Raw genomic sequence first — 24,197 nt, 5'->3', positions numbered from 1 at the left:
TAGATTTTAGTTTCCAACTTATTTGCTAATCATAACTAGAATTTCTTCAAGTTTCGCATTGCCAAACTGATAAGCTCTGTCAAATCGAGTGTAGCGCACACCATGTGCTCGCACTTGTTTTTTTTTCAAGATATTGAGGCACACGACATATTTTGGACAATATTAACTTTAATTTTACATGTTGCAAAACATATATTTCTTAAAGTCAATTAGTTAAAACAATACATTTTTCTAATATTTTGGTTACTCGAAAAATAAGTACATTATGAGCATGGAGGGAAAGTGGGCATGGATTGTGCGAAATATTATTTCACAACAGAGGTTGCAAATCGAGCTAGCTTTGGGATTGGGTTAGGTTAAGTTAAGACTAAGGTTAGGCATGGTATTTGAATGACATTTTTAAAAGTTATATTTTCTACTGAAACCCGCATTTGGGGAGCCTGAATCCATGCCCATAAGAATATGGGGCTTTCCCGATTTGCTCTCCTACTGGCGGGTATATGCATGTATTTATTCCACGCGTGGAGTCTCTCGCATTGGTCAAACTCAATATACTCTGAATCCCTCTGTTAATTTATGAACAAAGTATAAAAATCGGTCAAAATAGAATAGTTTATAGTTAAAACTGTAGCTAGCCTTATCAAAATATAGCGCTGTTTGAGGAGACCTTCGTTGGTGAGCAATTTATTGTGATTTAGATACTTGAAAATGTATTTGAATTCAATCTGATCAAAAACAAAAAATATTTAAAGAGACTCGGACAATTTTCTTCCGGTGTGTGAGCATCACATAACCATGTACAGATTTAACAAGGATATAAAATTGAGAATAAAGCCGAAATATATGAACCGCAGTTTCTGTTGAAGAGAAGTCTCAAATAAATTTTGTCGAAAATTTTTAGCAAAATGAAGTTAGTTATTCAGGACAATAAGTTTCATATAGAATTTCTTTTGGCAGCAATATTTGTTATATCTAAGGTAAGTTTCCGGGCCATGTATGCGTAGCTCAAAATAATTTCAGAAAGTGTCCCAACAACTGTCACTTGTGCTTTATATGTGAGGCCACTGACTCCTACAACCAACAGCCCACAACACACACACACGTCATTCTCCGGCTGCGGAAAGTATCGATGTCCAATTGACAGTTGCAGCCGTTGCGGCCGTTGCAGCGGCACAGGACTCAGCATTGCTGACAGCTGGACGAGCCGGGATCCGAGTGCGGCTCATAGCCCATTTCTTATTAAAAACCTAAGCCTGCTTATTAAATAGCGACTTATTGCTAACTGAAAGTGGCCAATGTGACAGTTTGTGCAACTGCCAGGACAGTGCAGGACGTGTCCTGTGAACAGCCCCAAAACGACTTGAATTACAGTTGGAACTGGGACTCCGAAATATGTTTTGGTGGATACTACGAAATTACACTTGAGTGAAGCGCGCCAAATTGAATTTGTAAGACGATACTTTCAAGAGGCCGCAAGAAGCAAGGGTTCGTCCCTTATCAATGGGTATAGTTCCTCAACGGACGGTCGGACATACGTAGTGTCTTGGGGTCGGAGGGAGGGCGGGCAGCTACAACAAGCCAATGTACCAATAAAATGCATACGCTGTCTGCTACTGTTTTACGTTGTTTATTTTTTATTAGAGAATCACTTCCGCAAACAAATGTGCTGCAAATGGGCCGATGACAATTTCTCACAGCAGCAGGGGGCGGCACTGTATAGAGGGTGGCTATTCACGGCCAATTATCCTAGCTGCCACGTTTCGCTATCAGCGCACACAAACCGCAAATGATTATCCTGTAAGCCTTTGGATAAATATTAAATTTCAATTATAGCCGTTAACATATTATTAGCCGGCGATCATCATCGTTGGCGCCAGGCGCCAGGCGCTAGCGGAACCAGAAGTCACGTGTCAACCAGTCGCTGATAATCATCGGGGCTCAGCAACCGCAGAGGGGTGCCAACGATTTGGCAAAGAGACAATGAGATGCGCACGCAATTTTATCAGATTAAGACCCTCAGCGGCAACAACCGTGTCCCTCGGGTGTATCCTTTGCGCCCCGCTCACTCTCTCTCTCTTTGTCTCTCTCTATCACTGCATTAAGCCGCCCTCAACAGGTGACAAAATGACCAAACATTGTGTGAGAATTTTTTTTTTGGGGCAGCCAGTTTAGCGATTCTTCTTTGGGCATATCAAGTTTCCGATTGACGCTGTGATTTGTCGTTTTTATTAATTCTCATGAACTGAAATTGAAACTCCTTAAGAAAGTCAACATTGTTGACTTTCAAAATAAACAGAATGGCAAACTAAGCACAGCTATGGAACTAGTTCTTAGCCAACAGTCTAATCAACAGCTTGTCTAAATGAAATAAATACCAAAAATACCAATAACAGTGAGCAACAATAGCATTAACATTTGCAGCACTGTTAATAACAGCAACGCGTAACAACGTAACGTATATATTGGCTTAGCTTGACGGCATCCAGAATAATTTGGAATATTTATTTTAATAATCAAACTTAATTGCAGCTTATTCAATATTCGTATCCGTAAAGCATAGCTGATTTAATGTCAATAGGTTTTCCAAAGGCAAACTAATTTCAGAGAAATTTGGTAATTTTTTTTTTTAATTATAATGTTTTTATAAAAGGTATTTTATTCATTTACGTGAAAAACTTAAGCTTACGATATACGGTATACTCCCCCAATGATGCACAATATAGTTAGTCAAATTATATAAAAAAGAGATAATTTTTCGGAGCGTCTTTTAGATTTTCGGATCCTGTGGCGTCAGCTTGACCATCTTAACGGATTCTTCCCAAATTTGGCGCGCCTTCTCCATATCCATAGCAGCTGCATTCAAGGTCGCCTCCTTGCAGTCCATGAAATACTTGCCAGACACATTGGCCACCTCATCGGAGGTCGCCAGATAAATGGTTGTCTGGGCGCCAGCTTTGGTTGTTTTGAAGAAACCCTTCGTGATGGCCATCATGGGCAAGTTGAGGGGGAAGGGCACATTGCGCCAAATGCCAGAATCTATCATGCCCGGATGCAAGTAATTGACCGTAACATTGGTGCCCTCCATGCGCTTGGCCAGCTCGCGGGCAAAGTAAATGTTGGCAAACTTGGACACATAATACAAATAGGCAGCGGGAAAAGTGCCGATGGGATTCAGCTTATTGAGATTAACAGACGCCAGGCGATACAGCTCCGAGGCCACAATGACAATGCGTGCCGGTGCGCTCTTCTTCAGCACATCGATGAGCAAGTGCGTCAACAAAAATGGGCCATAATGATTGGTGGCCATGGTCAGCTCAATGCCATCCTCGCTGGTCTGGCCACGGAAGGCCAACGCCATGCCGGCATTGTGTATGAGTACATCAATCTTTGGCTCAGTCTTGACAATATCAGCTGCGAATTCGCGCACAGATTTCTGCGAGCCCAAATCGAGCTTCTTGACCAGAATTTTGCTGTTATTGGTCTCCTTGATGATCTCATCTGGCAATAATGGCAACAACAATGTTAGTTAAGATTATATGGAATATGAATGTATATAAAGAAACGTTACTGTTAAAGCATTTCAAATAAATAAATAAATTTGTTTTCATTTTTTTATATCGGTCAGAGAATAATTCAGACTATTTCAACTTAATTGGAATGCTTTTGATTATTTTTTTTTTTTGATATTTATCAAAAAAGTGTTTTCAAAACTTTTATTTTATGCTATAACTGTTGTCCCCCTTTTTTTCCTTTTAAAAACTTACCCTTAACAGCATTTGCTGTTTCCAGATTCCTGCATGCCATGATGATGCGTGCTCCACGTCCAGCCAGATCCTTGGCTGTTTCCTTGCCAATGCCGCTGTTGGCCCCGGTAATGATGACAGTTTTTCCCTCCATTTTAGTCTAGAAAATATTACGATCATATATTATCGTACAGTCTGGCTCGGAAATTAGGCGTTGGTGTGTTTAATGGGCGGGACCGGTAAATAAGTGGCAACAACCCTAATTAGAATTTGTAGTTAATATAATCATAGCTCGCGTCTGGGGTCGTATTAAGCGGTTTCTAAGTTGAGTTGTTTTTATTTGTATTCTTTCTCTATGGTCATTCCGACCCCCGTGGAAACTGTGAGCGTGTAGCTCATAAACTCTTGCGCTTTGTTTTTCTAATTTTTTAAGGTAAGCGATCTCTCGCCGAGTGTAATACAAATACCGTAATAGTAACTGCCAGATCTGGCTAATTAAGTGTCCACGTCACGGCTTGGCGAACTATTAGAGAGAATAAAGTACCCTCCCGAGATTTTTTTTTTTAAATAAATCTGCTGCTTGTTTAAAAAAAAGTGATCTTTGCTCATTTATTATAAGGAAACTGATCTTTAGCTAGTATTAATTACCGTGAATTAAATCTCAACAAATCTCAGACTTGTAAGGCAGTCAAAACAAACGACTCTGGACGTAGTTTGACAAAGATCACGACCTGTTTGTATATATAGCTAAGCATTTGGCGGAAGTTCGGGCTGGGATAGGAATTTTTGAATTGGTTAAATAGGTTCTGAGACTGGGACTGGGGCTGGGGCAGGGGCTGGGTCTCTCAGGTTTACCTCAGTGAAACAACGGCCCGCCGTAATGCGTAAATAGAAGCGAATGCTCAGCAAGGTGGCCACAAAAGCCGCTGTGAGTGTCATGATGAATATATCACGGACATAATGATCAGTTGGCAACCAGGCCAAGACGAAACCCATGCTATAAATAATATTGTGCACATGTATGTATTATGTATGTATGTATGCAAATTAGTTTATATGTATAAGACAAAAAACTTCGTTTATCTCAAATTCGAAACACGTTTGGCCATTTAACCAGCTCAAGATCGAACAAAAAATAAATTTCGTTTTTCGGTCAGTCTCAGTTGGTCAATAATTTGTTGCAGCCGCTAAACAGTTTTTTAATAAATGAAGAAAATGGCAACAACAATATTTCAAAATCAATATGATATACGAAATTTTATACTTTCACTTTTCATATGTGCAAGATAAATAATTATGAAACCGATTTCTGAAGCGCCGTGCTCGAGGCCAAAGCAAAGTTCATTGCCGTGTACAGGTAGGCAAAAGAAAGCCAGAAATTTCTGTTGTTTTTGTTGTTGTTGTTGTTGTTGTTGTTGTTGTCGCCTTAACAACAACAGCGCATCGCTTGCTGCTTCTTTTTCTTACTGACTGTCCACGTCACAAAAAAAATTGTCTGCCTTGATACGTACTGGTTTGGTGGTTACGCTTCCCTGACTGCCTCGCCCTGAATGCAACCTCTTCTGGCTAGAACTGACCCGTTTTTTTGGCCAACAACCACACGTACAAAACTGCTGCGTCAGTTATGCGATATTGCGAATTTCCGCACACTCACCTGGCAAAGTGTTGTCTGACTTTATATATATATGTATATATACTTTAGTTGAACTAGCTGCTGTATGATTCCAGACCCAAAGACTCGACTCAATCACAACCTTCGCCTTGAACGCTTGCTCTGCGACTGGCTGCAGAGTCGCTGCTGGAAACGTCTCGCGATCAGCTCTGTGCATTGCTATTGTAATGAGCCGCAATAGTTGCTGTTATTTATTGTTGTTGTTCTTGTTGTTGTTGTTGTAGCTGTGTTGTTGTTGTTGTTGCTGGCCGGCGAAACAAGTTGAAGCTGAGCTTAAATGCCGCCAAAGAGAGAATCTCGCTTTTATTTGTGGTCTTTCCTTTGCGTTGGTCTTTCGTTAGTTTAACGAGTAGCAGAGCGCGTGAGAGTGTGATAGAGAGAGAGAGTAAGAGAGAGAGAGAGAAAGCGCAGCCCGAGTCAAGTGTAAAATCTACACTACACTTTTTCAAAGCTATGTGAAATATTTTATGATGCATAGAGCTGACGGCTAAAAGCTTAACATAAATATAATTAATTATACTAAAAAGTGTTTTGTTGAATTCTTGCTATTAATAATACAATTTCAATAAAGCTTTCTACATAAACTAAATAGTTTTTAAACTGAAAATTATTGTTGATTTAATTTTTTAATCAGCTAAAATATATTGTTTTACATTATTAACTCTTACTTACATATACATTTTGTAATTTTAATACTATAAATATATAATTTTTTAATACATAAAATAAAATTAATAATTAAAATTTTATTATTGTTGCCGAGATTAAATTATTATACCAATATTTTAGTTTTTTTAAACTTTGAAGCTTCAAAAGTTTACGAAAACTAGATATTTTCAAAAATTTTCCAACTGACATTTGGCTTGATTCAGTTTTTGGAAAACAACAAATCAATTAGATTCGTATTAGTTTCATGAATAATAGAACAATTCGATTTTGTGCTTTCCATATTTTTATAATAGTATTGCATTATACATAAATACATATTTACATTGAGTCCTACAGATTTGTGCAGCCAAATTCCCCAATTAACGTTTTAGCTGTGAGAATCTTCTATTTATCTATGGCATTCCCGCCTCCCATACTCGGAGCAGGCAGCTTCGCTGGCTCACTATCCAGATGCTTTGTCAGGGTATTGTACCACTCGTTCATGTGGCGTGAGATGATGCTCATAAGCTTGGATACCTTTGACTTTACGGTTGTCACGATGTTATCGGAGAGCGTGACCTTGCGGCAGTTTGTGCCAGGAAGCTTGGTGCTAGAGATCTTCATGATTTTCGACTCAGTTGGTTCGATGGGGGGCGTCACCGTGGACAAGTCCACTTTGTACTCATAGATTGAATAGCGTCCCAGCGGCAACAGATCCTGCTGATCGTCCTTGTGTATTACATTGGAGTTGAGCGTGTCGTCGGCAAAGTTGAAGGGCAGAGCCCTACGTCTTCGCATTGCCGGCATATCCCACCAGGAGGTGATGCTCTCGTCGGCAAGCTTCTTCTTCAGCCGCTTGGGTGCAGGCACAGGCACTCTAGGAGCTCGCTTGGTGCTGAAATAATCCTCCTCATTGTCAGTGACAGGCAACAGCTTCGCGGGCGCTGGAGGCTTCAGTTCCCTCTCCAAGGCGTCTTCCTTCTGGGACGCAGGTTCGCGCAGGTGCTCATCCCCCAGCGAGAACTCGTGCTCGTGCTCATTGATGTGGCTGAGGAAGTGCTTTCCAAGCTCACGCTGCGCCTGCAGAAAATCGCTGGCGACATGTCCGCTCTTGCCAGCGCGCTTTTTGTTGTCATCATCACCCTCGACTGGCTCCACATCCGGCTCCTGTTCCTCCTGTGGCCTGTTCTGGCTCTTGTTCGGGCTCTTGCTTATTGTGCCCTTGCTGGAGAAAGGTTCGGGGAACAGCAGCGAATTCAATGTGGCGCCCAGATTCAAACGTTTGCCCTGCTTGGGCACAGGCGCCGGCAAGGCCTCAAAGAATTCCGTGGGCAACAGACGCAGCTTTTGACGCTCCTTTTGCTTGGGTACGTCAGGCACATCCTCCACGCTGTCCTCCTGGGAACGCTGCACAATGCTCAGCTGCCTTCTACCTTTCGCTGGCCTGCGTTTCTTGTAGCTGACCTGCTGCTGCTCCGATTCTGGCTGCATTTCGCTCTCCTCCCCGTCCGGAGATTCAATGTGCTTCAGGTGGACATCGCCCTCAGGCAGACGGGTATATGGTGGTGGCTCCGGCTGTTCGCCCATTTTCTTGAAGAACTCCTCCTCATCGAACTCGGCCAGATCGAAGAGCGGCTTGACCTTGCGTTCCGGCTTGCGTATCTCTGTTATCTTCTTAGTCAACGTCGTCTTCTTGCCCTGCCTATTGTAGAAGAAGGGCCCAACATAGTCGGCTGCACTGCGTCTGCTGCGCCGTTGCGTCACATCCCTGCTCTGCTCCATGACGTTCCTCAGCCAGTTTCGTGCCTCACAGGGGCGCACGGCTTGAGTTTTGGGCTTGACTTCAGCTTTCACCTGACGCTTTACTGGCGCAGACACTGGAGCGGACTTCTCTTTTGGCGAATTGAATGGTTGCAGCAGCCTGCCAAGCAGCGTGTCCGGTGCCTCCAGCTCCGGGTTATCCAGCACAAAGCGCCGCTGGCGATTGATGGTGCCCGGCAGAGATCCGCGAGAGACGGCGGTCTCCTCGATCAGACGCTGTAGCAGACGATCTGCCGAGCTGTAGCTGGAACGGCCACTCTCGGCAGCTGACTCCGCGCTGACGCTGTCAGCTTCGATTTCGGAATATTGACAGTGCTCCAGATTGACGCTGGGCAGCACCCAAAAGCCCACTGACATGCTGGGCGTGATCAGCTGCAGCGGCTTGCTGGCATCCTTGGGTTTGACCAGCGGTCGCAGAGTGGAGTTGAGGGACAGCTTCATATTGTTCAGGCGCATGCGACCATCCTCTGCAGTCAGCACATATTGCCATATATCGCTGCTGGACAAACGACTCATGCTCCGCACCGTAATCGTTGTGGGCTGCTCCTCCGTGTTGACCACCATGAAAGCCAATCCACCCGACACCGCGTTGGCACAGTGCGTATACAGTTTGTTGCTCGGCGCGAAGACATTCAGTGGACGCGCCGGAAACACTCTGGAGCCCATGACCTTCTTAAAGAGCGCCGTCACATAGTAGCTCAAATTGGGCCGCTCGAAATCCTCTAGACTCATGCGCTTGAAGACCACGTCGAAGCCACCGCTAGCCGCATCGCCCAGGGTCTGTGCCCAGCGCAAGGCGTCCGTCGTCTCATCGCCCACCAGCCGCTTGCTTATGGACTGTGCCCCATTCCGATCCTCCGGCAGCGTCAGCCACAGCGGCACGCGCTGCTGTTGGAGTGTTTTCAGTGCCGGATCGCTGTCGTAGATGTAGCTGCCCAGGCTGCTGGTAGGCAGCATATTGGCGGGTCTGTCAATGGATTAACAGATTAGAAAAACGAATTGTCTTATAATACCCGGCTCGGCACGGGCGAATCTTTGTGTTTACATATTTGGACATCCCTTTACCGCTCATTTTACAAAGTAGCTGGTGGATTTCCCAAGACACGTATTTATTAAGTTTCTGTGACAATTATGAATCCGGTCAGACAAAACTTGAAGCCCCGCCCATAAAAGTTTTGGCCACCTTTTTACACCCTTATTTTCCAACACAATGGGTTAGATTTTGCGAAAGTCTAAAAGACTTAGACAAATAGTTTCATACATAGAGATAATACTCACTGCGTCCAGCCGAAGGCCGCATTTAAATCCTTGGACATGTCCACATATTTGCGCGTCTCCTCAGCGCTGCTGCCAGCTGATATATCGGCGCCCATAACACGCCAATTATCCACGTAGGGACTGAAGGTGTCCGTCATCAGCTTCAGTGTGCTCAGCTCCTGCACGTAATCCTTGGCGCGTGATGTGCCAAAGTCTGTGCCCAGCTGCCAGATGCAGTCGGTTATGCCCACCATGTAGGAGGTGTTGAGTATCTTGAGCGTATGCATTGAATCCCACTCATCGGGCGCATAGGGCACCGGTATAATCATCGTCCAGTTGACAGCGCTTAAAGGAAAGACAGGCAATAGTTAATATGAAGCAGCCAATCCACACAAATAGTCAGGCCCATACCGTGTCCAGCGATTGAAGCCCTTCCATATGATCTTGGTGGGATTGCGTAGGCGTTGCGGCGCATTGCTCGCAAAATAGAAATCGCCAATGAACTTGACATAGGCATCGCCTAGGAGGGCGGCCATGCTGGTGACAGCCTTGCGACTCTTGCCATCCAGTGCATCATAGAGATCCTCCGGCTTGACGGCAAAGCTGACAAACTTTTCGTTGACATCGTTATAGGGACGATTCACATGGAGCTGCACCAGGGTGTCCGCCTGGCACAGAGCCAACAGGGCGAGTAAAAATAGCGCCAGCTGCGGGCACAACATATTGGAATAGATGACTTGACCGGAGCTTGTTCGCTGCACAACTGCGCAACGCCGGCCTCTGGGCCAAGCTAATAAGCAGCGCTTGGCGTTTGTCGGCAAAGAGTTTTGAGTTCCATAGTAGTTAATTTCCATAGAAATCTGCTGCAATTGGCAAGAATTTTTCGCTGAGCGCTGCCCTCAATGGAATGACCTTTTTATTCTTTCAGCCAAAATCACGTCGCTATGTGGGCCATCCAGCCCCGGAGCAGGCGGAATAAAGTGCAATAAAAACAAGACACCCGCTAGGTTTGGTATGCTGCGATTTTTATTAATGGATGACCCACTAAAATTACATAAGCGCCTAGGCCTCGTCTTCTGCCGTCAACATGGCCTTGAAGCTCAACGGCTGAAACTCATAGCCGGAGCCGGTGTAGAATTTGCTCATGAACTCCACCCAATGCAGACGCAGGGTGTGCAGGAAAGCGGATAGACCTTCCATCATCACCATAATGGCAATCGTGAAGAACACCCAAACGGCAAAGATAATGAATACGGCAATGCAGCCAACGTAGCCGCCCATCTGCAAAGCCTCAGACAGCACCATCGTCCACAAGACCTCGGAGAGTTCTGCAAATGTTAAGAATTAATCAAGAAACATTCGGACTTCTTCACGTGGAACTTACCAGCGTGTGCCAAGGATAAGGCCCAGAGACGCAGATACGAGGCCGTGTGCGAAATCGTGCTCAAAATATACTCAACCGTATGAATTGCCTGATGTATCCAGATCTCGCTCATCGGCTCTTCCTCTTCTTCCTCCTCCTCCTCGTCCTTAAAGTGCGCAGCCTTGCCGTGGTGTTCAGGGAATTCCGTTATGATCACCTCCTTGCCGGAGATTTCAAGTGTCTCCATGATGGTATCACCAAAGTGTTCAGTATTCTTCCGCTAAAAGAACATGTTAAATATTAAGCTGAGATCCAAGCTGAGCTTGGCTAACGCACCATGTACTTGCGCTTGCACATAGTCCAAAGGGGTAGGCCCAGCAGAATCCAGGGTATGCATATGACGGCCACCACAAACAAAATTGTCTCCAGCTCCCTTTGTGCCGGAAACATGGTTGCTGTGCAGCCCTTGGAGGGCGTCTCAGTTTTCATCAGGATCATGTCAATAAACATGATTAGCACAGATGGAGCACAGCCCGGCGAATTGGCAATATCCGTGGTACTGGGCGAATACTGCACCCACTTGTAGAACATCATGAAGACCATGTACCCGAAGAGCATTAGCAGGAAAATAACTTGCGGCACAAACTGAAGTAAAATGTACGAATACTTTTTGTAGTAAACGAAATTCTCCACAGATAGACAAACGCCGAAGACCATGTGCAGCACACCAAATATTATGGATAGCTTCATTTTGTAGGTGTTCAGGAAGATGATCTTGTTGCTAGCCGATTGCCAAATTGGATCAATACCCATGGGATAAGTGCCTCGCTGATCTGTCGTCGGATTCAGCTGCAGTGCCGGATTCGTAAGAACCGTGGTCCGGTTGTACTGCAGGGCCCAATGCGAGCCAAAGACATTAAATGACTTGGAGAAGCAATCGTTGTAGATGAAGCCCGTGTAGATGGCAAACATGCCCATTAGCATTATGATATATCGGCCACCAAACAGAATTTTCCAAATCTCACCAGCGCGTTTCTTGCTCAGCCGATTCTCGTCGAGCACCATCCATAAGCCGAGCAGAAAGACCAAAAATCCGTGTCCCATATCACCGAACATCACAGCGAACAGAAATGGAAAGGATATGCATGTATAGAGTCCCGGATTCACCTCACGGTACTCGGCAATGCCATAGGCATCGATCAGCACCTGGAAGCCATAGGTGAACTTGTTGGTGCGGAAGTACGTGGGCGGCGTCTTTTTCGTCTCAAGTATGTTGAAAATTGTGGGCACGGTGCTGCCCAAGGCAAGCGACGCCTCGGAGAGCACCGTTTCGACCTCCTCGAGCTCACGCTTGGGCACCCAGCACTCGCCAATCAAGCACTTGCTGCCCAGATCCACGTTGAACATGTTTAGCGTGTGATAGATGGCCTTCATTTTCTTGACCATGGCCGTCCAGTTAGGCAGCTGCTTCTTGATTGCCTTCAGCACACAGGAGCGATGATCCTCGGTTTGGCTGATAATGATCTTGAGGTCCTCGAGCCGTACATGCACGCTCTTAATCATGTCCAGACGTTCCAGATGCGAGCTCGGACATGGATACATGGTGGCATGAAAACCAGTGCACACTTTGCGTATGCGCCCCTGCAGCTGATCACCCTGGAAGAAGACCACAAAGATGGTCTTATAAACCATGTCACCCGTCTTAGGATCCTTAACAGGCTCGTCCATTTGACAGCTGCGCACCAGGACATTGCCACGCGAGATGCGCCAGAGCATTCGTTCGAAAGCAAACTGTAAATGAATATGGATCAGTACATATCTAAAGTCGGGCATCCGTCTTACCTGTCTCTCTCGACGAATAACGCCAGCCACAAATCCCAAGCTACCGTCACATTGTTCCGGATCCTTGTGTGTTCCACGCTTATTCACATCAAAGTTGTGCGACTCCTGATCGGAAAAGAACTGCTCCGTTCTTTCCAGCACCTGAATCATTTCACTCAACTCCAAAAGGTTGGTTTGCAAACGCACATTGTTGGCAGACAGTTCGATGATCTCCGTTTCGGTTTTCTCCAACAGCGACTCTAGCTCTATGATCTCCTTGGGCTTGGGTGCGGGCGGAAAGTCCTCAATCAGATCAACCACCTTCAAGCCATCTTTAGACAGCTCTGATGTGGCATAGCGTATCTTCCGCTCCAGCTCGTCACAGCGGCGCACTTCGTTGACGAACTTGCGCTGCATCGCGGTAATGCCCTCGTTCATCTGCAGGCGCAGGATACATAAAATTTCACAAATACCCGAATGCCGCATCAGCTAGCTTTACTTACGTCCCGAAACTGCACACAGCCCATTTCGCCCAGCTGTGCTATGGTCTCGTAGGCCGCCTCCGGCTGCAGAAACATCTGGGCCAAGCACATCTCCTCGCTGCGAAAAATGCTGTCCTGCGGTCCCGTGCCGCACATCCATCCTTTCAGTTTGCTGCACATTTTAAGTTTCTCCTTTTTTTTTCTTTTTTTTTGGAACTGGCAGTGACACCTCAGCGCACTCTGATGACGCCTGGTGAACTGATCGTCGTGGTCAAGTGACTTCCACGTTGAAGCTTTGGTCATATAGTTTGGACACCGCTTATGTACAACTTTCCAGGCTTATCTTCGGGCGCATGCTTTGGATAAACTGCCCCAAGGTAACAGACAATTGAGCCCATCTATCAACATGATCGAATGGTGTCCGGGGTGTCTTATCAGTCTGCCATTTGATATCGTAGCAGATCCCAAGGCATTAAAAACTAATTGGCTCGCAATTAGAAAACCATTTGCAGCCAGTTCTTATGTACATAATTCATTGGGGTCTTTCGTTAGTTGTGAAACATTTGTCAGTGAAAGAAGTTCATAGTTGGACGAAAGAAATATAGAAAAGTTACAATTACGAAAAATGTATACAACTTAAATGAATTTTAAAATCAAGAATATTGTTCTGGATCGATGAGTTACTTAAGTGACCGCGTCATTGAAGATCTGGGCTCAAATCCCAAGCTTGGGTATGGATGTTTTAATAGCTAAGCAAAATTGCCAATGTTTGTTAAGTTACAAAATCTATCCGCATTATTATACATTATAATAATAATAATTGAAGTAATTGAATACACATCATTAAAAGAAAACCAAATACAAGAGGGTGAGAGATATTTGGAAACTATATAAATTAGATTAAGAGTATGAACTATTCATAAGACAGCCAACACAACTCCATTATATAATGCCTACGTATAATCAAAGCACGATAACCTGTTATTCTCTCTTGAACTCTCTTACACACATTGATACAGGCGAAAGAAAATAGAAATACACATACACCTAAACATAGATAGATGCATATGCTCACAAAAGGTCGTACAGATATATGCACAAAAATAAATCTTATTCGATTGCCGACACACCTTATTATTTAATGTAATACTTATATTTAGAGCTTGAAAACCTGTTAACCTGTAAGTAATTGAGTTCATGAGAATCGCATAGAGAGGCTATCTTAAAAGCAAGTTACTCTATATAAACTTTAAGTTCTCATATAAACATTCATACACTCAAACATAGATACATACAAACATATATTCATAAATACATACATATATACATATATGCACGAAACCACATACAAACGTACGCATATATACACATCCGTTAAAAATATAACACACTTCGTGGAGTCTTAACTTCAGTCTGGACAAACTGTTATATGTATAAGTATGGATAAATCAAACATATTGCTTTTCTCTTCTTGCTTTATTTTATCAAGTTAGTTAACTGTGTGTTTAAAATTTATAATAAGGATAATGGCTAACAGATATCATCAACATAAATTCTAAGCAGACATTAACCGAACTGACATTAATTTACAATTATTTGTAACAACGAATATCAAATTATTGCTTGAAACGGTTTTTTATGAGAATACATAACAAAATCTTTTGACAACGGATGGAATACATTGACTGAGGGAATATGTGGGAAGAGCACCACAATACTGACAGTATTGAGAAAACAAAAATATTTAACAAAACAAAATTATATTTATATATATATGTATAGTATTCATATATTTGTGGCTATTGCTGTGGCTCAATTACTCCTCTTCTTCGCCATCTATGATTGCCTTGAAGCTGAAGGGCTGGAAGGCATATCCTAAGCCCTCGTAAAATTTGCTCATAAACTCCACCCAATGCAGACGCAAGGTGTGCAGGAAGGCGGACAAACCCTCCATCATGACCAAAATGGCCAGCGTGAACATGCACCAGGCGCCGAAAATGACAAACAAGGCAATTGCGCCAGTATAGGGCGCCATTTTCAGGCCCAACGACAGCACCATGTTCCACAACACCTCGGACAGTTCTAAAAGGAATTTAAGGATATATTAAAAAAAAAGTAGAGCTAAAAGAATTCAAAGCACTTACGAGCATGAGCCAAGGACAAGGCCCAGAGACGCAGATACGAGGCTGTATGCGAGATAGTACTGAGCACGTATTCGATGGTGTGAATGGCTTGATGAATGTATATTTCGCTCATGGGCTCATCTTCGTGACCGTGAGCACCGCCAGCACCTTCCTCTTGTCCTGAGGAGCCAGTGGGCAATGGTGTCTCACCCTCGGCCAGCTCCATGTTGCCTGTCAGCTCGCCATTGTGCTTGACCTATCCAGAAATAAAAAAAATCAACAGCAGCTCTTCCCTCAGCCTGATGACGCTCTACTTACATGTGCGACGGTGTTGCGGCGGGTGAATTTGATGTACAACGGCTTGCCCAGCAGCATCCATGGCACGCAGATGAGGCCAATGATGACAAAGGTTTTCTGCAGGCCATCCTGTGCATCGAACATGAACTCTTTGCAACCACTTGGCGGCGGTGTGTTCTTGAACAACATCATGTTGATGAACATGATCAGCACAGATGGAGCACAGCCTGGAGTTTCGGGTTGGCTATCGGTGAAGGCGGTGTATTTGAACCATTTGAAGAACCTAAAAGGAATTAAAATATATATAATATGTGCCATTGATAAGATAAGTCGTACAATTTACTTACATCATGAACACCATGTAGCCGAAGAGCAGCAGCAGGAACAGAATTTGAGGTACAAACTCCAGGAAGATGGAGGAGTAACGCTTAAAATGCACAAAATTACAAACGGACATGCAGACACCAAAGACCATGTGCAGCACACCGATAATAATGGACAGCTTCATCTTGAAGCTGTTGAGAAAGATGATCTTGTTGTCTGCCAGCTGCCAAATAGGATCCAGGCCCAGAGGATAGACACCCTTGGCCGAAGTGCGAGGTGGCATCTGTAGGCTCGGATTGGCCAGCACGGTCGATGTGTTGTAGTTGTTCACCCAGTTCGATCCAAACAGATTCATGGACTTGGAGAACACATCGTTGTAGATGAAGCCCGTGTAGCAAGAGAACAGGCCCATGAGGAGAATGATATAGCGGCCGCCAAAGAAGATGTTCCAGATTTCGCCACCGTTCTTAATGCGAGCCAGCTTCCGCTCACTGAGCACCATCCAAGCACCAAACAACAGCAGTATAAGGCCATGACCCAAATCGCCAAACATAACAGCGAAAAGGAAGGGGAATGTAATGCAAGTGTACAGAGCCGGATTGCACTCGCGGTACGAGGCAATGCCGTAGGCATCAATAAGGTTCTGGAAGCCGCGCGTGAACTTGTTGGTGCGATTGAAAGTCGGCGGCATTTCGTTCGTATCGATAACATTGAGGAATGATGGAATTGTGCTGCCCACAGCAGCTGAGCCGTCGGAAAGAGCCTTCTGCACAATGTGCAAATCCTTCGTTGGCACCCAGCACTCGCCGATGAGGCACTTCTTGGTCACATCCATGTTAAACAGATTGAGCGTATGATAGATGGCCTTCATCTTCTTGACCATGATCGACCACGAGGGCAGATTCTTGGAGACAGTTGCGAGCACACGGCTGCGATGATCCTCGGTCTGGCTAAGCACCAGCTTCAGATCTTCAAGGCGTGTACGGACATTCTTGACCATCTCCTCGCGCTCGTTGTGCGAGCTGGGGCAGGGATACAGTGAGGCATGGAAGCCGGTGCACACCTTCTTGATGCGATTCTTTAGCTGCTCGCCCTGGAAAAAGGCCACAAAGACGGTCTTATAGATGGGATGACCAGTGGCTGGATCGTTCAGAGGCTCATCCAAATCAGAACGCTTAAGGAACACATTGCCACGCGAGATGCGCCACAGCATGCGCTCGAAGCCAAAGACACGTTCACGATTGATGACGCCCGCCACGAATCCAAGACGTCCACGGTGCTGGACAGTCGCTTCATCAATAACGCCGGCGCCGCGATTGCTGGAATCCAAATTGAGCACCTCCTGGTCGGAGAAGAAGCCCTGCGTATTCTCCAGCACCTTGCGCAGTTCCGTCAGCTCCAAATAGTTGGACTTCATGTTCACCTCGTTCTGGGCCAGCTCAATCATTTCCGTTTCGGTTTTCTCCAAATGCGCCTCCAGGTCGATGATCTCGCGTGGATTGGGCGCACGCGGTATATCATCCTGGATATCCGGCAGCGCAATGCCGTCCTTCTTAATCTCCGTCTCAATGTAGCGTATCTTCCGCTCCAGCTCATCGCAGCGACGCACCTCCGTCACGAACTTGCGTTGGAACACATTCACAGTGCAGTTCAGCTGTGGGAACGACAAAGAGAATTACGAATGACTTTCATTTCGGAATATTTCGTGTTCGACTGGACTTACATCGCGAAACTGCACACAGCCGGTTTCGCCCAGCTCCGAGACGGAGGTGTATGCGGCCTCTGGTTGTATAAACATCTGGCATAATGCCATTTGCTCACTGCGGAACATATCCCCCATCTTGGCGACGCTTCACGTTCCCTGCAAAGCATAGATAGAGTGAGAAGATGGGGGGGCAGGTTAGTTGGAACATTCCACAGACATGCAATTAAAATTCAAATAGGAAAAATATTCAACAGCCAGACGAAGACATCGTCTTTGTCGTCGTCGTCGTCGTTCCCGTCGTCGCCTGGCAAACGATTTGGATTGTTTTTGTTTGTTGTATTTTTGTTTTGGCCTAACCATGACAGCCAATGGCTTCTTTTGTCTAGCATATCGTATGCGATACGCAGGGAAGGCTCGCTTGAGCGGACAGCCACGTTTGCATCCCTTCGTCCTGCTGATGGCAGATGTCTACTCAAAAGATATGAAAATAATGTTTGTTTACATTAACCTTAGTTAATATTTCGTTAAATTGTTTTGTAATATTGGAACTAAGAAAGGTGGCTGTCCGTTAATCGAACATTCACTGTACTCGCAAGCATATGCTACACGCGCCATAAAATTTTGCAAATGCCCGCAGAAAACGGTCGAGGAAATTTTCATTGGCGCTGTTTCTAAAAGCGAACTTATTTTGTTGTATGTATTTATCTACACGGATTTGTTTTACATATTATTTATTGTTCTTTTCATTTGTTTATCCCTTCTCTTAATGTAGTAGCATGTGTTTAATCGTAATTACTTGTGCACATTGCCATGCACCGTCGAAATGAAAATCGTGAAATAATTATTCCTTGGGAATATATCTAAATGAATTTGTGTTCGCAGGAAATTTATCATTCGCAGTAAAATAATTCATATTATAGCTGTGAGAGCTTTAGTCGGGAGATGGGCAACTTTTGCTTGAGTATATGTCTACTTGAAACTTCATAGTTTCTCTGATACAAAACCTTATTGTCATTGTATTTACATATGCAGACTCAAAAAAAAAATGAACAATTTGAATATTTATTTAGAAAAAAAAGCCCATTTCAAAAAATTATTTAAAATTCTTACACGAAAAATCAAAATTGATAGTTTCAAAAAGTTTTCTCACATGAACAGAATTTGTGTGGATCAAATTGTTTATTATTATAATACCTATTTAATCTTTTAAGCTGTACGCAGACATTTTTTTCACATATATTCACATGTTTTGAATTTTTGGAATATTTGAATAGCATATTTTCTCTATATATTTAATAATGTTAGGTAGTTTTTGTTTTTGTGCGTGTTATTAGTTGACGCAATGGAATAATATTGGAAATCAAGCAAAGCCGATTAATCATATTAACTGATAAATATCTGTTTTATCAGAATTCTGCCAAAAACATATGAGAATATAGGACCAGACACAGTCGAAATCGGCGGCACTTACAGATAATGCGTGTGATTAATGTTTTTGATTTAATTAGAGCGCGTTGCACTAAGCAACGCAGCTGCTGCGGTCGGTTCTATGTTGGCTAAAACAGAGTGCTCTAGTCGGGAGTGCCCGACTAGAAGATACCTCGTGTCCAGCTGCAGTTACAAACATGCTAGCTTCCTTGTGTATGTACCCAATGTGTTTTTGAACAACTTCGACGTTTATTGTCCGATGTTTATCAAAAATGTAGGGCACAAGCTCGAATCCAAATCTCAAAACTTATGTTTTTTAAGGTATTTGAGGAAAGATATGAAAACTTTAAATAGTTTCAATTGTTGTATGCTATACAAAAGTATAAAGAGATACTTTCAATATTTTAGTCAGCCTAAGCTCGTCGTCATAATCAGGAACATATTTAGTTTATGGTGGGCGAGAGTTCGTGCCCTTTGTTGCACACATATATACAAAACCAGGATACCCTATGCAATGCGTTTAGGGTATACGAAGTAAAACAAATAGAATGTGTACACAGACTCGTCGCGCCAAGGTTCACTGTGACATCATCCGACTCGAAACAGTCAACGACACGGACGACAGTGCGACGCGTAGCACATTATCGAACTTTAATGGCCTGGCCAGGAATTAGCTTTAGCTTATATACATATGCACACTCACACACATGTGTATATGTTGTACATACATATCAGAATGATGATAGATGTGCCTGTACATACATACTGAATGCTCGTTAAAAACCATTTGTATCTTTGTCCGCCTTCTGCCCGCCGTTTGCATACCATTCTATGCTAGCCTCTTGGCTGCCGGCCAGCAGCACGCCCAGAAGTTGTCCCCAGTGGAACCACAGCCTGAGCTAAATAGCTGAGCCAGCAATTGCATGGCATTCAAGCATTCATAAAACTCACACTTTGTAACCCAATGTAAGTCCCTTGCAATTCGAACAGCTCCACAAAAAAAAAAAAACATTTCTTTCTTCGCGCCTGTTGCCTATTTATAATGGTTGCCTGCCTTGAGAAATGCCACAAGTATTTTTATACCCATAGAGTGTTCTAATTTTCTTTCCAAAAAGTGTAACATCTTAACGCCTTTTTAATATACATATATATAAATTTGGTAATAGTTTGTTCGGCGGGGTAACTGATATAACTTTTTCCGCCTGTCTGTTTCAATGTAATTGATTTGATCCATATTTTTGCTGTGGGCAGTAATATCTAGAGCATACTCCGCTCAACATCGAAGTACTATAGAGTATTTAATCATGGGATCCAGTAAATAACTTGTTTTCGCTTAGATTGGGTTTTTATTCATTCATTTATTCGACACCCGGTCTGACTGTACTGTTTGGCATTTTTATAATACATTTTATCAGAATATATGAAAGTATATATTTATAGCAGCGCAATTAAAATAATCAAAATTAAATGAGCCTAGCACAATTATCGCTGCCAATTCCGTAATGGATAACTGTGTGCAGCGGGTAGTTAATGTGCTGCCTAAAAGGAAGTCTCCCATTTTTGCATTTATCAACACTCAACACTGTTAATGTATGTTTCTCTGTAGAACTTTACAGCAAGTTTTTATCAACATTTATGGGTTCGCTACCAAAGTAAAGCAATGAATATAAAAATTCTTCGAGCAATGCACAATTATCGCTAAATAACTTAGCAATTCCACAAAAGATAACAGTTGGGAAATTCTATTTGACTGAGTGCTTAAACGGAAGCCCGCTTATAGAGTACATACTAACTAACCACAATGTGCATTAAACATGCATTATAGTTTAAGTAGAACTGCGTTTACTAGGCGAGCCCGTATAATTTAAAGCTCATTTGGGCCATACACGTGGGTAATTGATTGGCACCCATAAATGAAGGGCTCATAAATTGTTAACGATTTCTGCTACTTGGTCACACCCACAACTGGAGCTAGTTAGAAATGTATATACAGTAAAGGTTCTACTAACGGAAAGCTCTTTTGGCTGGATATCAGTCAGACAGTCAGTCAGTTTATAGTCCTCATATTTTGAATTACTTTCTATGGTACATTTCTCTAAATAATACACAAAAGCCGAGCCATATTCTTAGCAGGACAAAAGCACGTTGAAATCATAGGTGTTCACTCAGAAGAGCTTTCACTGTATGTGGATACGCGTGTAGTTTTTAAGGCAGCGCTGTCAGCAACTGTCATACACACAAACAGCAATCGCATATCGGTTTTAATTAAGCTTCAATTAATATGAAACGCTTTCAAGCTGAATTGCAAACTTGCCTTGCCAAACACGATATGCGCTTTTAAGCCAATGTATTGTATTTATGAACATGCATATGTACAAGCATACAGATATCGTGTGAAGGTATGTATACTTTTGTTAACCACAAAAAAAGGCACAAATATTTTTTCAGTTTCTAAACACGCACAACAAAACGACAGGCAACTAACTGTAAACCAGTTCAACTTAAAAACAACTAAACACACCGTTGCCGTCTGCTCGAATGCTCTCGCTCCCGCTGCCTGGCCGTGCCTGGCAGTTTACTTTTCGCTGGTCATTTTCGTGAGTAAGTCGGGCTGGACGTGTAACGTGTGGGTGTTAGTTTGTGTCTCGGTTTGCTTTACATGCGCATACATAGACATACAACATTTGCAAATGTGTGAGTGTGTGTGCGTTAACTGTCGCTCCCGAATGCACGCAAGAAGCGGGCGAGTCTTAATTACATTTTAACGAAGCAACAGCACTTCGTGTTTAACGTTAATGGCATTGGCGACCCCCGTCGATGTACGCCCCTGCCAGGCTCAGTTAATATCGCTACGACAACGAAGTTTCGTTAAAAAATTGTTTGTTTTGTTTGTTTTTCGCTCTCATACGCGCTTGCTCTTTTGCGCGCTCACTCATGTCTGTGTGTGTGTGTGCAACGTTTATTTGGTCATTTTTATTCCATTTTTTTTTTTTTTTTGTATCATTTTGTGCTCAATTTTTTGACAGTTTTTCATAACCATTATCTATGAAGCAAAAACATGCGTTTTAATTAAAAAAATTTAAAATACAAATGTTATGCCAGCGATAAGAGCAATAATAAACGTTAAGGAAATTATTTAACATAAGAGACTCAAAAGCCCCGCCCAGACGTTGATAACCAGCCCAAAGTTATATAAGTGGGGACTACGAGACGAGCACACGCCAAGCGCTTAATACCCTTAATAAGTGTAATACTTCAAATACCTAGAGTTTGAAATCTAGAGCTTTTATAGACTTCCTATGATTAAGCAAATAAATACAAACGATCGGCTGTAGTTCTAATCAAAATGATTGATGGAAGTGCTTGTGAATATTTATGATCGGCTCATAAATCATAATTCAACTGAAATTGATGCACTTCTATTACGAGAGCTACTCAAGTATTGTTTTAAAAAACATTGAAACACGCATTCTAAAGACGTTCTGTGAGAAAAGTGCAGGTCACATGATATGGGGGATTGCATAAAACTCAGCTCTGTAACGCCACTGGTCACAAACACACATACGCACGCAAACTGCTGACTAACGTGCGTGAGAGACCACAGATACTCTGAAATAGATACTCAGCACGTCTACAGCTAACTGTTACGCTCGCTGCGGGAGCAGGGGGCGAGCGTCAGCTGGTGTCGCGGCATTTACTTTGACATTAGTCTCATGACGAGTCGCAGAGCTGCGCCCACAAATGATGCCTGCTACTCTGTGTAGGCATCACGTGCGGGGACAGCAATTGTTTAATTTTTATTAAAACAAGCACTGTTAAGTCGCCTTGTACGCACGCATGCTTAACAGAAGATCACCTTGAAGTCACACGCGATTTTATATATACATAGTATATATTATACATACAATATATGTACATATGTACTTGCTCGACAGTCTTACGATTTTATCTGCTGTTTTATCTTAACTTATCGGTTTGTTTTATTTGCGCGTCTTCTTGCTTACCTTTGCAGTTTTGAGACTGATTGTTAATACAAAATATTCAAGATTCCCCAAGCGAACGTGCGTTAAATTTAGAACTTGTTCTGCCCGTTGCGCCTGTATAGGTTATTGAAACGATCTCGACGGAGCCAAAAGAGCACACGTCTGGTTAACACCGACGTTCACTTGCTTTTGATGTTAAGTATTCAGCTGGGGCGAGCATGAAGCCAACGGTAGCGCACGCTCACTCTCTTGCTCTCTCTCTCTCTCTCTCTCACTTACTGGCTCTCCTTTGAGAAGTGCTGGGTGGTTGGCTCTATGGCGGCCTCCGAGCACGCTAAATATGTATATGTGTGCGTTCTTATATATATTCACACACACACACGCACACATATTGTATATATGTAGATACGTGTGATCAAGTTTTTCTCTTATCATAAATCGAAATACAAAAGTCCAAGCCCTCGAGTGTTATATATTTATTTTGTGTGTTTGCAAATATGTACGTATAATTTTAAAAAAGAGACACTATCAATTATAATTAACAATGCGTCAAAAGAGTAATTCCCTGGGCTTGATAAGCCAGTTGATATTGATTATTTGTGTTTTGGTTATGTCAGTCTTATAAATCGTTAGAATTTAGTACTAAGCAAATGGGTCTTGGCAACCATGTACGTTAATTTTAAACGCATAACATACATTGTATGTGTGTTTGTATGTTTCATGCTACCAGGGCTGCTACACTTAACAGCTGTTGTGGTGGATTGTCGATAATTGTTGCCTGCCTGCTATTTACATTTTTTTTGTAGACTTGTGTGCAATTGCAATTGTTCAACTGCTGAGCAAATTTAATTTAATCTTATTTTACAGGCCAAAGCCGCAATATGTCCTATAATGGGTACACCCAACTGCCTAGCGGTAGCATCGACTATGAGCACCGCCAGCAACAGGTGGTGGCCAACACCTACGATGTCCTGCAGCGCACGACCGAAAGCATACAGCGTTCCAATCAGGTGGCCATCGAAACGGAAAACATAGGAACTGGGGTAAACTCTAAAACAAAACCATTAAAAATGCTTGGCTAATAATCTTTTTCATATACCACACACACAGGTGCTCGGCGAACTCGGTGAACAGCGTGAATCTCTGCTGCGCACCACACGCCGCCTGGAGGATGCCGATCAGGAATTGTCAAAGTCACGGATCATCATACGCAAACTGAGCCGGGAAGTTGTTTACAACAAGATTGTATTGATATTAATTATTATTCTGGAGGTGGCCATACTCATTGCCCTGCTGGTTTTAAAGTTTGCCCATCTATGAAGGGCGGGCGGCATCAACCGAATCATTATCCCAAAGTTGAGATCTATTCGTAGTGGATATGGATTTTTATTAAAATTGTTTATTTCTTCTAACATTCATGTTAAACCCATGCCTTAGACATATAGAGTTAAGTTACTATAAATCGTTTATGATCGATATTAATAAAACACAGCTAAAAGTTATGGAGATTTTTTCGATCCCTTATCTACA

The 24,197-nt window shown here is 43.2% G+C and overlaps 5 protein-coding genes across 6 annotated transcripts; 1 reads left to right on the top strand and 4 right to left on the bottom strand.

Annotated features, from left to right (window-relative positions):
- Positions 1-2,641: 2,641 nt before the first annotated feature.
- LOC115761277 (retinol dehydrogenase 14) lies at positions 2,642-5,507 on the bottom strand. Of its 2 annotated transcripts, XM_030702994.1 has the most exons (4): positions 5,398-5,507; positions 4,599-4,740; positions 3,765-3,903; positions 2,642-3,498 (listed from the first exon to the last, which is right to left on the bottom strand). In XM_030702994.1, exons 2-4 carry the CDS (start codon positions 4,737-4,739, stop codon positions 2,768-2,770), a joined length of 1,011 nt encoding a protein of 336 aa, XP_030558854.1. In that variant the 5' UTR covers position 4,740; positions 5,398-5,507; the 3' UTR covers positions 2,642-2,767. The 2 variants fall into 2 exon arrangements, with proteins under 2 accessions (XP_030558854.1, XP_030558855.1); XM_030702995.1 differs by lacking the exon at positions 4,599-4,740 and having other exon boundaries at positions 2,644-3,498.
- A 961-nt stretch (positions 5,508-6,468) lies between these two features.
- Positions 6,469-9,863, bottom strand: LOC115761479. Its single transcript, XM_030703246.1, has 3 exons — positions 9,553-9,863; positions 9,163-9,486; positions 6,469-8,851 (listed from the first exon to the last, which is right to left on the bottom strand). The coding sequence occupies exons 1-3, from the start codon at positions 9,861-9,863 to the stop codon at positions 6,469-6,471; spliced, it is 3,018 nt and encodes a 1,005-aa protein (XP_030559106.1).
- Positions 9,864-10,160: 297 nt separating this feature from the next.
- Positions 10,161-13,040, bottom strand: LOC115761272 (V-type proton ATPase 116 kDa subunit a-like). The gene is made up of 5 exons (XM_030702987.1): positions 12,829-13,040; positions 12,347-12,763; positions 10,841-12,295; positions 10,526-10,784; positions 10,161-10,469 (listed from the first exon to the last, which is right to left on the bottom strand). The coding sequence occupies exons 1-5, from the start codon at positions 12,985-12,987 to the stop codon at positions 10,204-10,206; spliced, it is 2,556 nt and encodes an 851-aa protein (XP_030558847.1). The 5' UTR covers positions 12,988-13,040; the 3' UTR covers positions 10,161-10,203.
- A 1,383-nt stretch (positions 13,041-14,423) lies between these two features.
- On the bottom strand, positions 14,424-22,848 carry LOC115761273 (V-type proton ATPase 116 kDa subunit a-like). The gene is made up of 6 exons (XM_030702988.1): positions 22,689-22,848; positions 17,275-17,412; positions 15,575-17,205; positions 15,249-15,510; positions 14,952-15,186; positions 14,424-14,889 (listed from the first exon to the last, which is right to left on the bottom strand). The coding sequence occupies exons 2-6, from the start codon at positions 17,389-17,391 to the stop codon at positions 14,624-14,626; spliced, it is 2,511 nt and encodes an 836-aa protein (XP_030558848.1). The 5' UTR covers positions 17,392-17,412; positions 22,689-22,848; the 3' UTR covers positions 14,424-14,623.
- Positions 22,849-23,144: 296 nt separating this feature from the next.
- LOC115761280 (vesicle transport through interaction with t-SNAREs homolog 1B) lies at positions 23,145-24,006 on the top strand. The gene is made up of 3 exons (XM_030702999.1): positions 23,145-23,166; positions 23,535-23,710; positions 23,778-24,006. Exons 2-3 carry the CDS (start codon positions 23,549-23,551, stop codon positions 23,985-23,987), a joined length of 372 nt encoding a protein of 123 aa, XP_030558859.1. The 5' UTR covers positions 23,145-23,166; positions 23,535-23,548; the 3' UTR covers positions 23,988-24,006.
- The last annotated feature ends 191 nt before the right edge of the window (positions 24,007-24,197 follow it).

This window comes from Drosophila novamexicana, unplaced genomic scaffold, assembly GCF_003285875.2.
Source record: "Drosophila novamexicana strain 15010-1031.04,08,12 unplaced genomic scaffold, DnovRS2.1 tig00000485-arrow-pilon, whole genome shotgun sequence".
Taxonomy (NCBI): Eukaryota; Metazoa; Arthropoda; class Insecta; order Diptera; family Drosophilidae; genus Drosophila; species Drosophila novamexicana.
This window is presented reverse-complemented; position numbering and strand designations above follow the sequence as displayed.

What these genes read in the sequence shown, in the direction of transcription:
- LOC115761479 (XM_030703246.1), bottom strand. Translation starts at nt 9,863, where the DNA reads ATGTTGTGCCCGCAGCTGGCGCTATTTTTACTCGCCCTGTTGGCTCTG. An exon ending in GGCTTCAATCGCTGGACACG is followed by an intron (nt 9,487 to 9,552) that starts GTATGGGCCTGA and finishes CTTTCCTTTAAG; the next exon opens with CGCTGTCAACTGGACGATGA. An exon ending in GCGGCCTTCGGCTGGACGCA is followed by an intron (nt 8,852 to 9,162) that starts GTGAGTATTATC and finishes ATCCATTGACAG; the next exon opens with ACCCGCCAATATGCTGCCTA.
- LOC115761273 (XM_030702988.1), bottom strand. Translation starts at nt 17,391, where the DNA reads ATGGGGGATATGTTCCGCAGTGAGCAAATGGCATTATGCCAGATGTTT. An exon ending in GCTGTGTGCAGTTTCGCGAT is followed by an intron (nt 17,206 to 17,274) that starts GTAAGTCCAGTC and finishes TCGTTCCCACAG; the next exon opens with CTGAACTGCACTGTGAATGT. An exon ending in GCCGCAACACCGTCGCACAT is followed by an intron (nt 15,187 to 15,248) that starts GTAAGTAGAGCG and finishes ATTTCTGGATAG; the next exon opens with GTCAAGCACAATGGCGAGCT.
- LOC115761272 (XM_030702987.1), bottom strand. Translation starts at nt 12,987, where the DNA reads ATGTGCAGCAAACTGAAAGGATGGATGTGCGGCACGGGACCGCAGGAC. An exon ending in GCTGTGTGCAGTTTCGGGAC is followed by an intron (nt 12,764 to 12,828) that starts GTAAGTAAAGCT and finishes CTGCGCCTGCAG; the next exon opens with ATGAACGAGGGCATTACCGC. An exon ending in CTTATCCTTGGCACACGCTG is followed by an intron (nt 10,470 to 10,525) that starts GTAAGTTCCACG and finishes TAACATTTGCAG; the next exon opens with AACTCTCCGAGGTCTTGTGG.
- LOC115761280 (XM_030702999.1), top strand. Translation starts at nt 23,549, where the DNA reads ATGTCCTATAATGGGTACACCCAACTGCCTAGCGGTAGCATCGACTAT. An exon ending in CGGAAAACATAGGAACTGGG is followed by an intron (nt 23,711 to 23,777) that starts GTAAACTCTAAA and finishes CCACACACACAG; the next exon opens with GTGCTCGGCGAACTCGGTGA.
- LOC115761277 (XM_030702994.1), bottom strand. Translation starts at nt 4,739, where the DNA reads ATGGGTTTCGTCTTGGCCTGGTTGCCAACTGATCATTATGTCCGTGAT. An exon ending in CGGGCCGTTGTTTCACTGAG is followed by an intron (nt 3,904 to 4,598) that starts GTAAACCTGAGA and finishes AATATTTTCTAG; the next exon opens with ACTAAAATGGAGGGAAAAAC. An exon ending in AACAGCAAATGCTGTTAAGG is followed by an intron (nt 3,499 to 3,764) that starts GTAAGTTTTTAA and finishes CATTATTGCCAG; the next exon opens with ATGAGATCATCAAGGAGACC.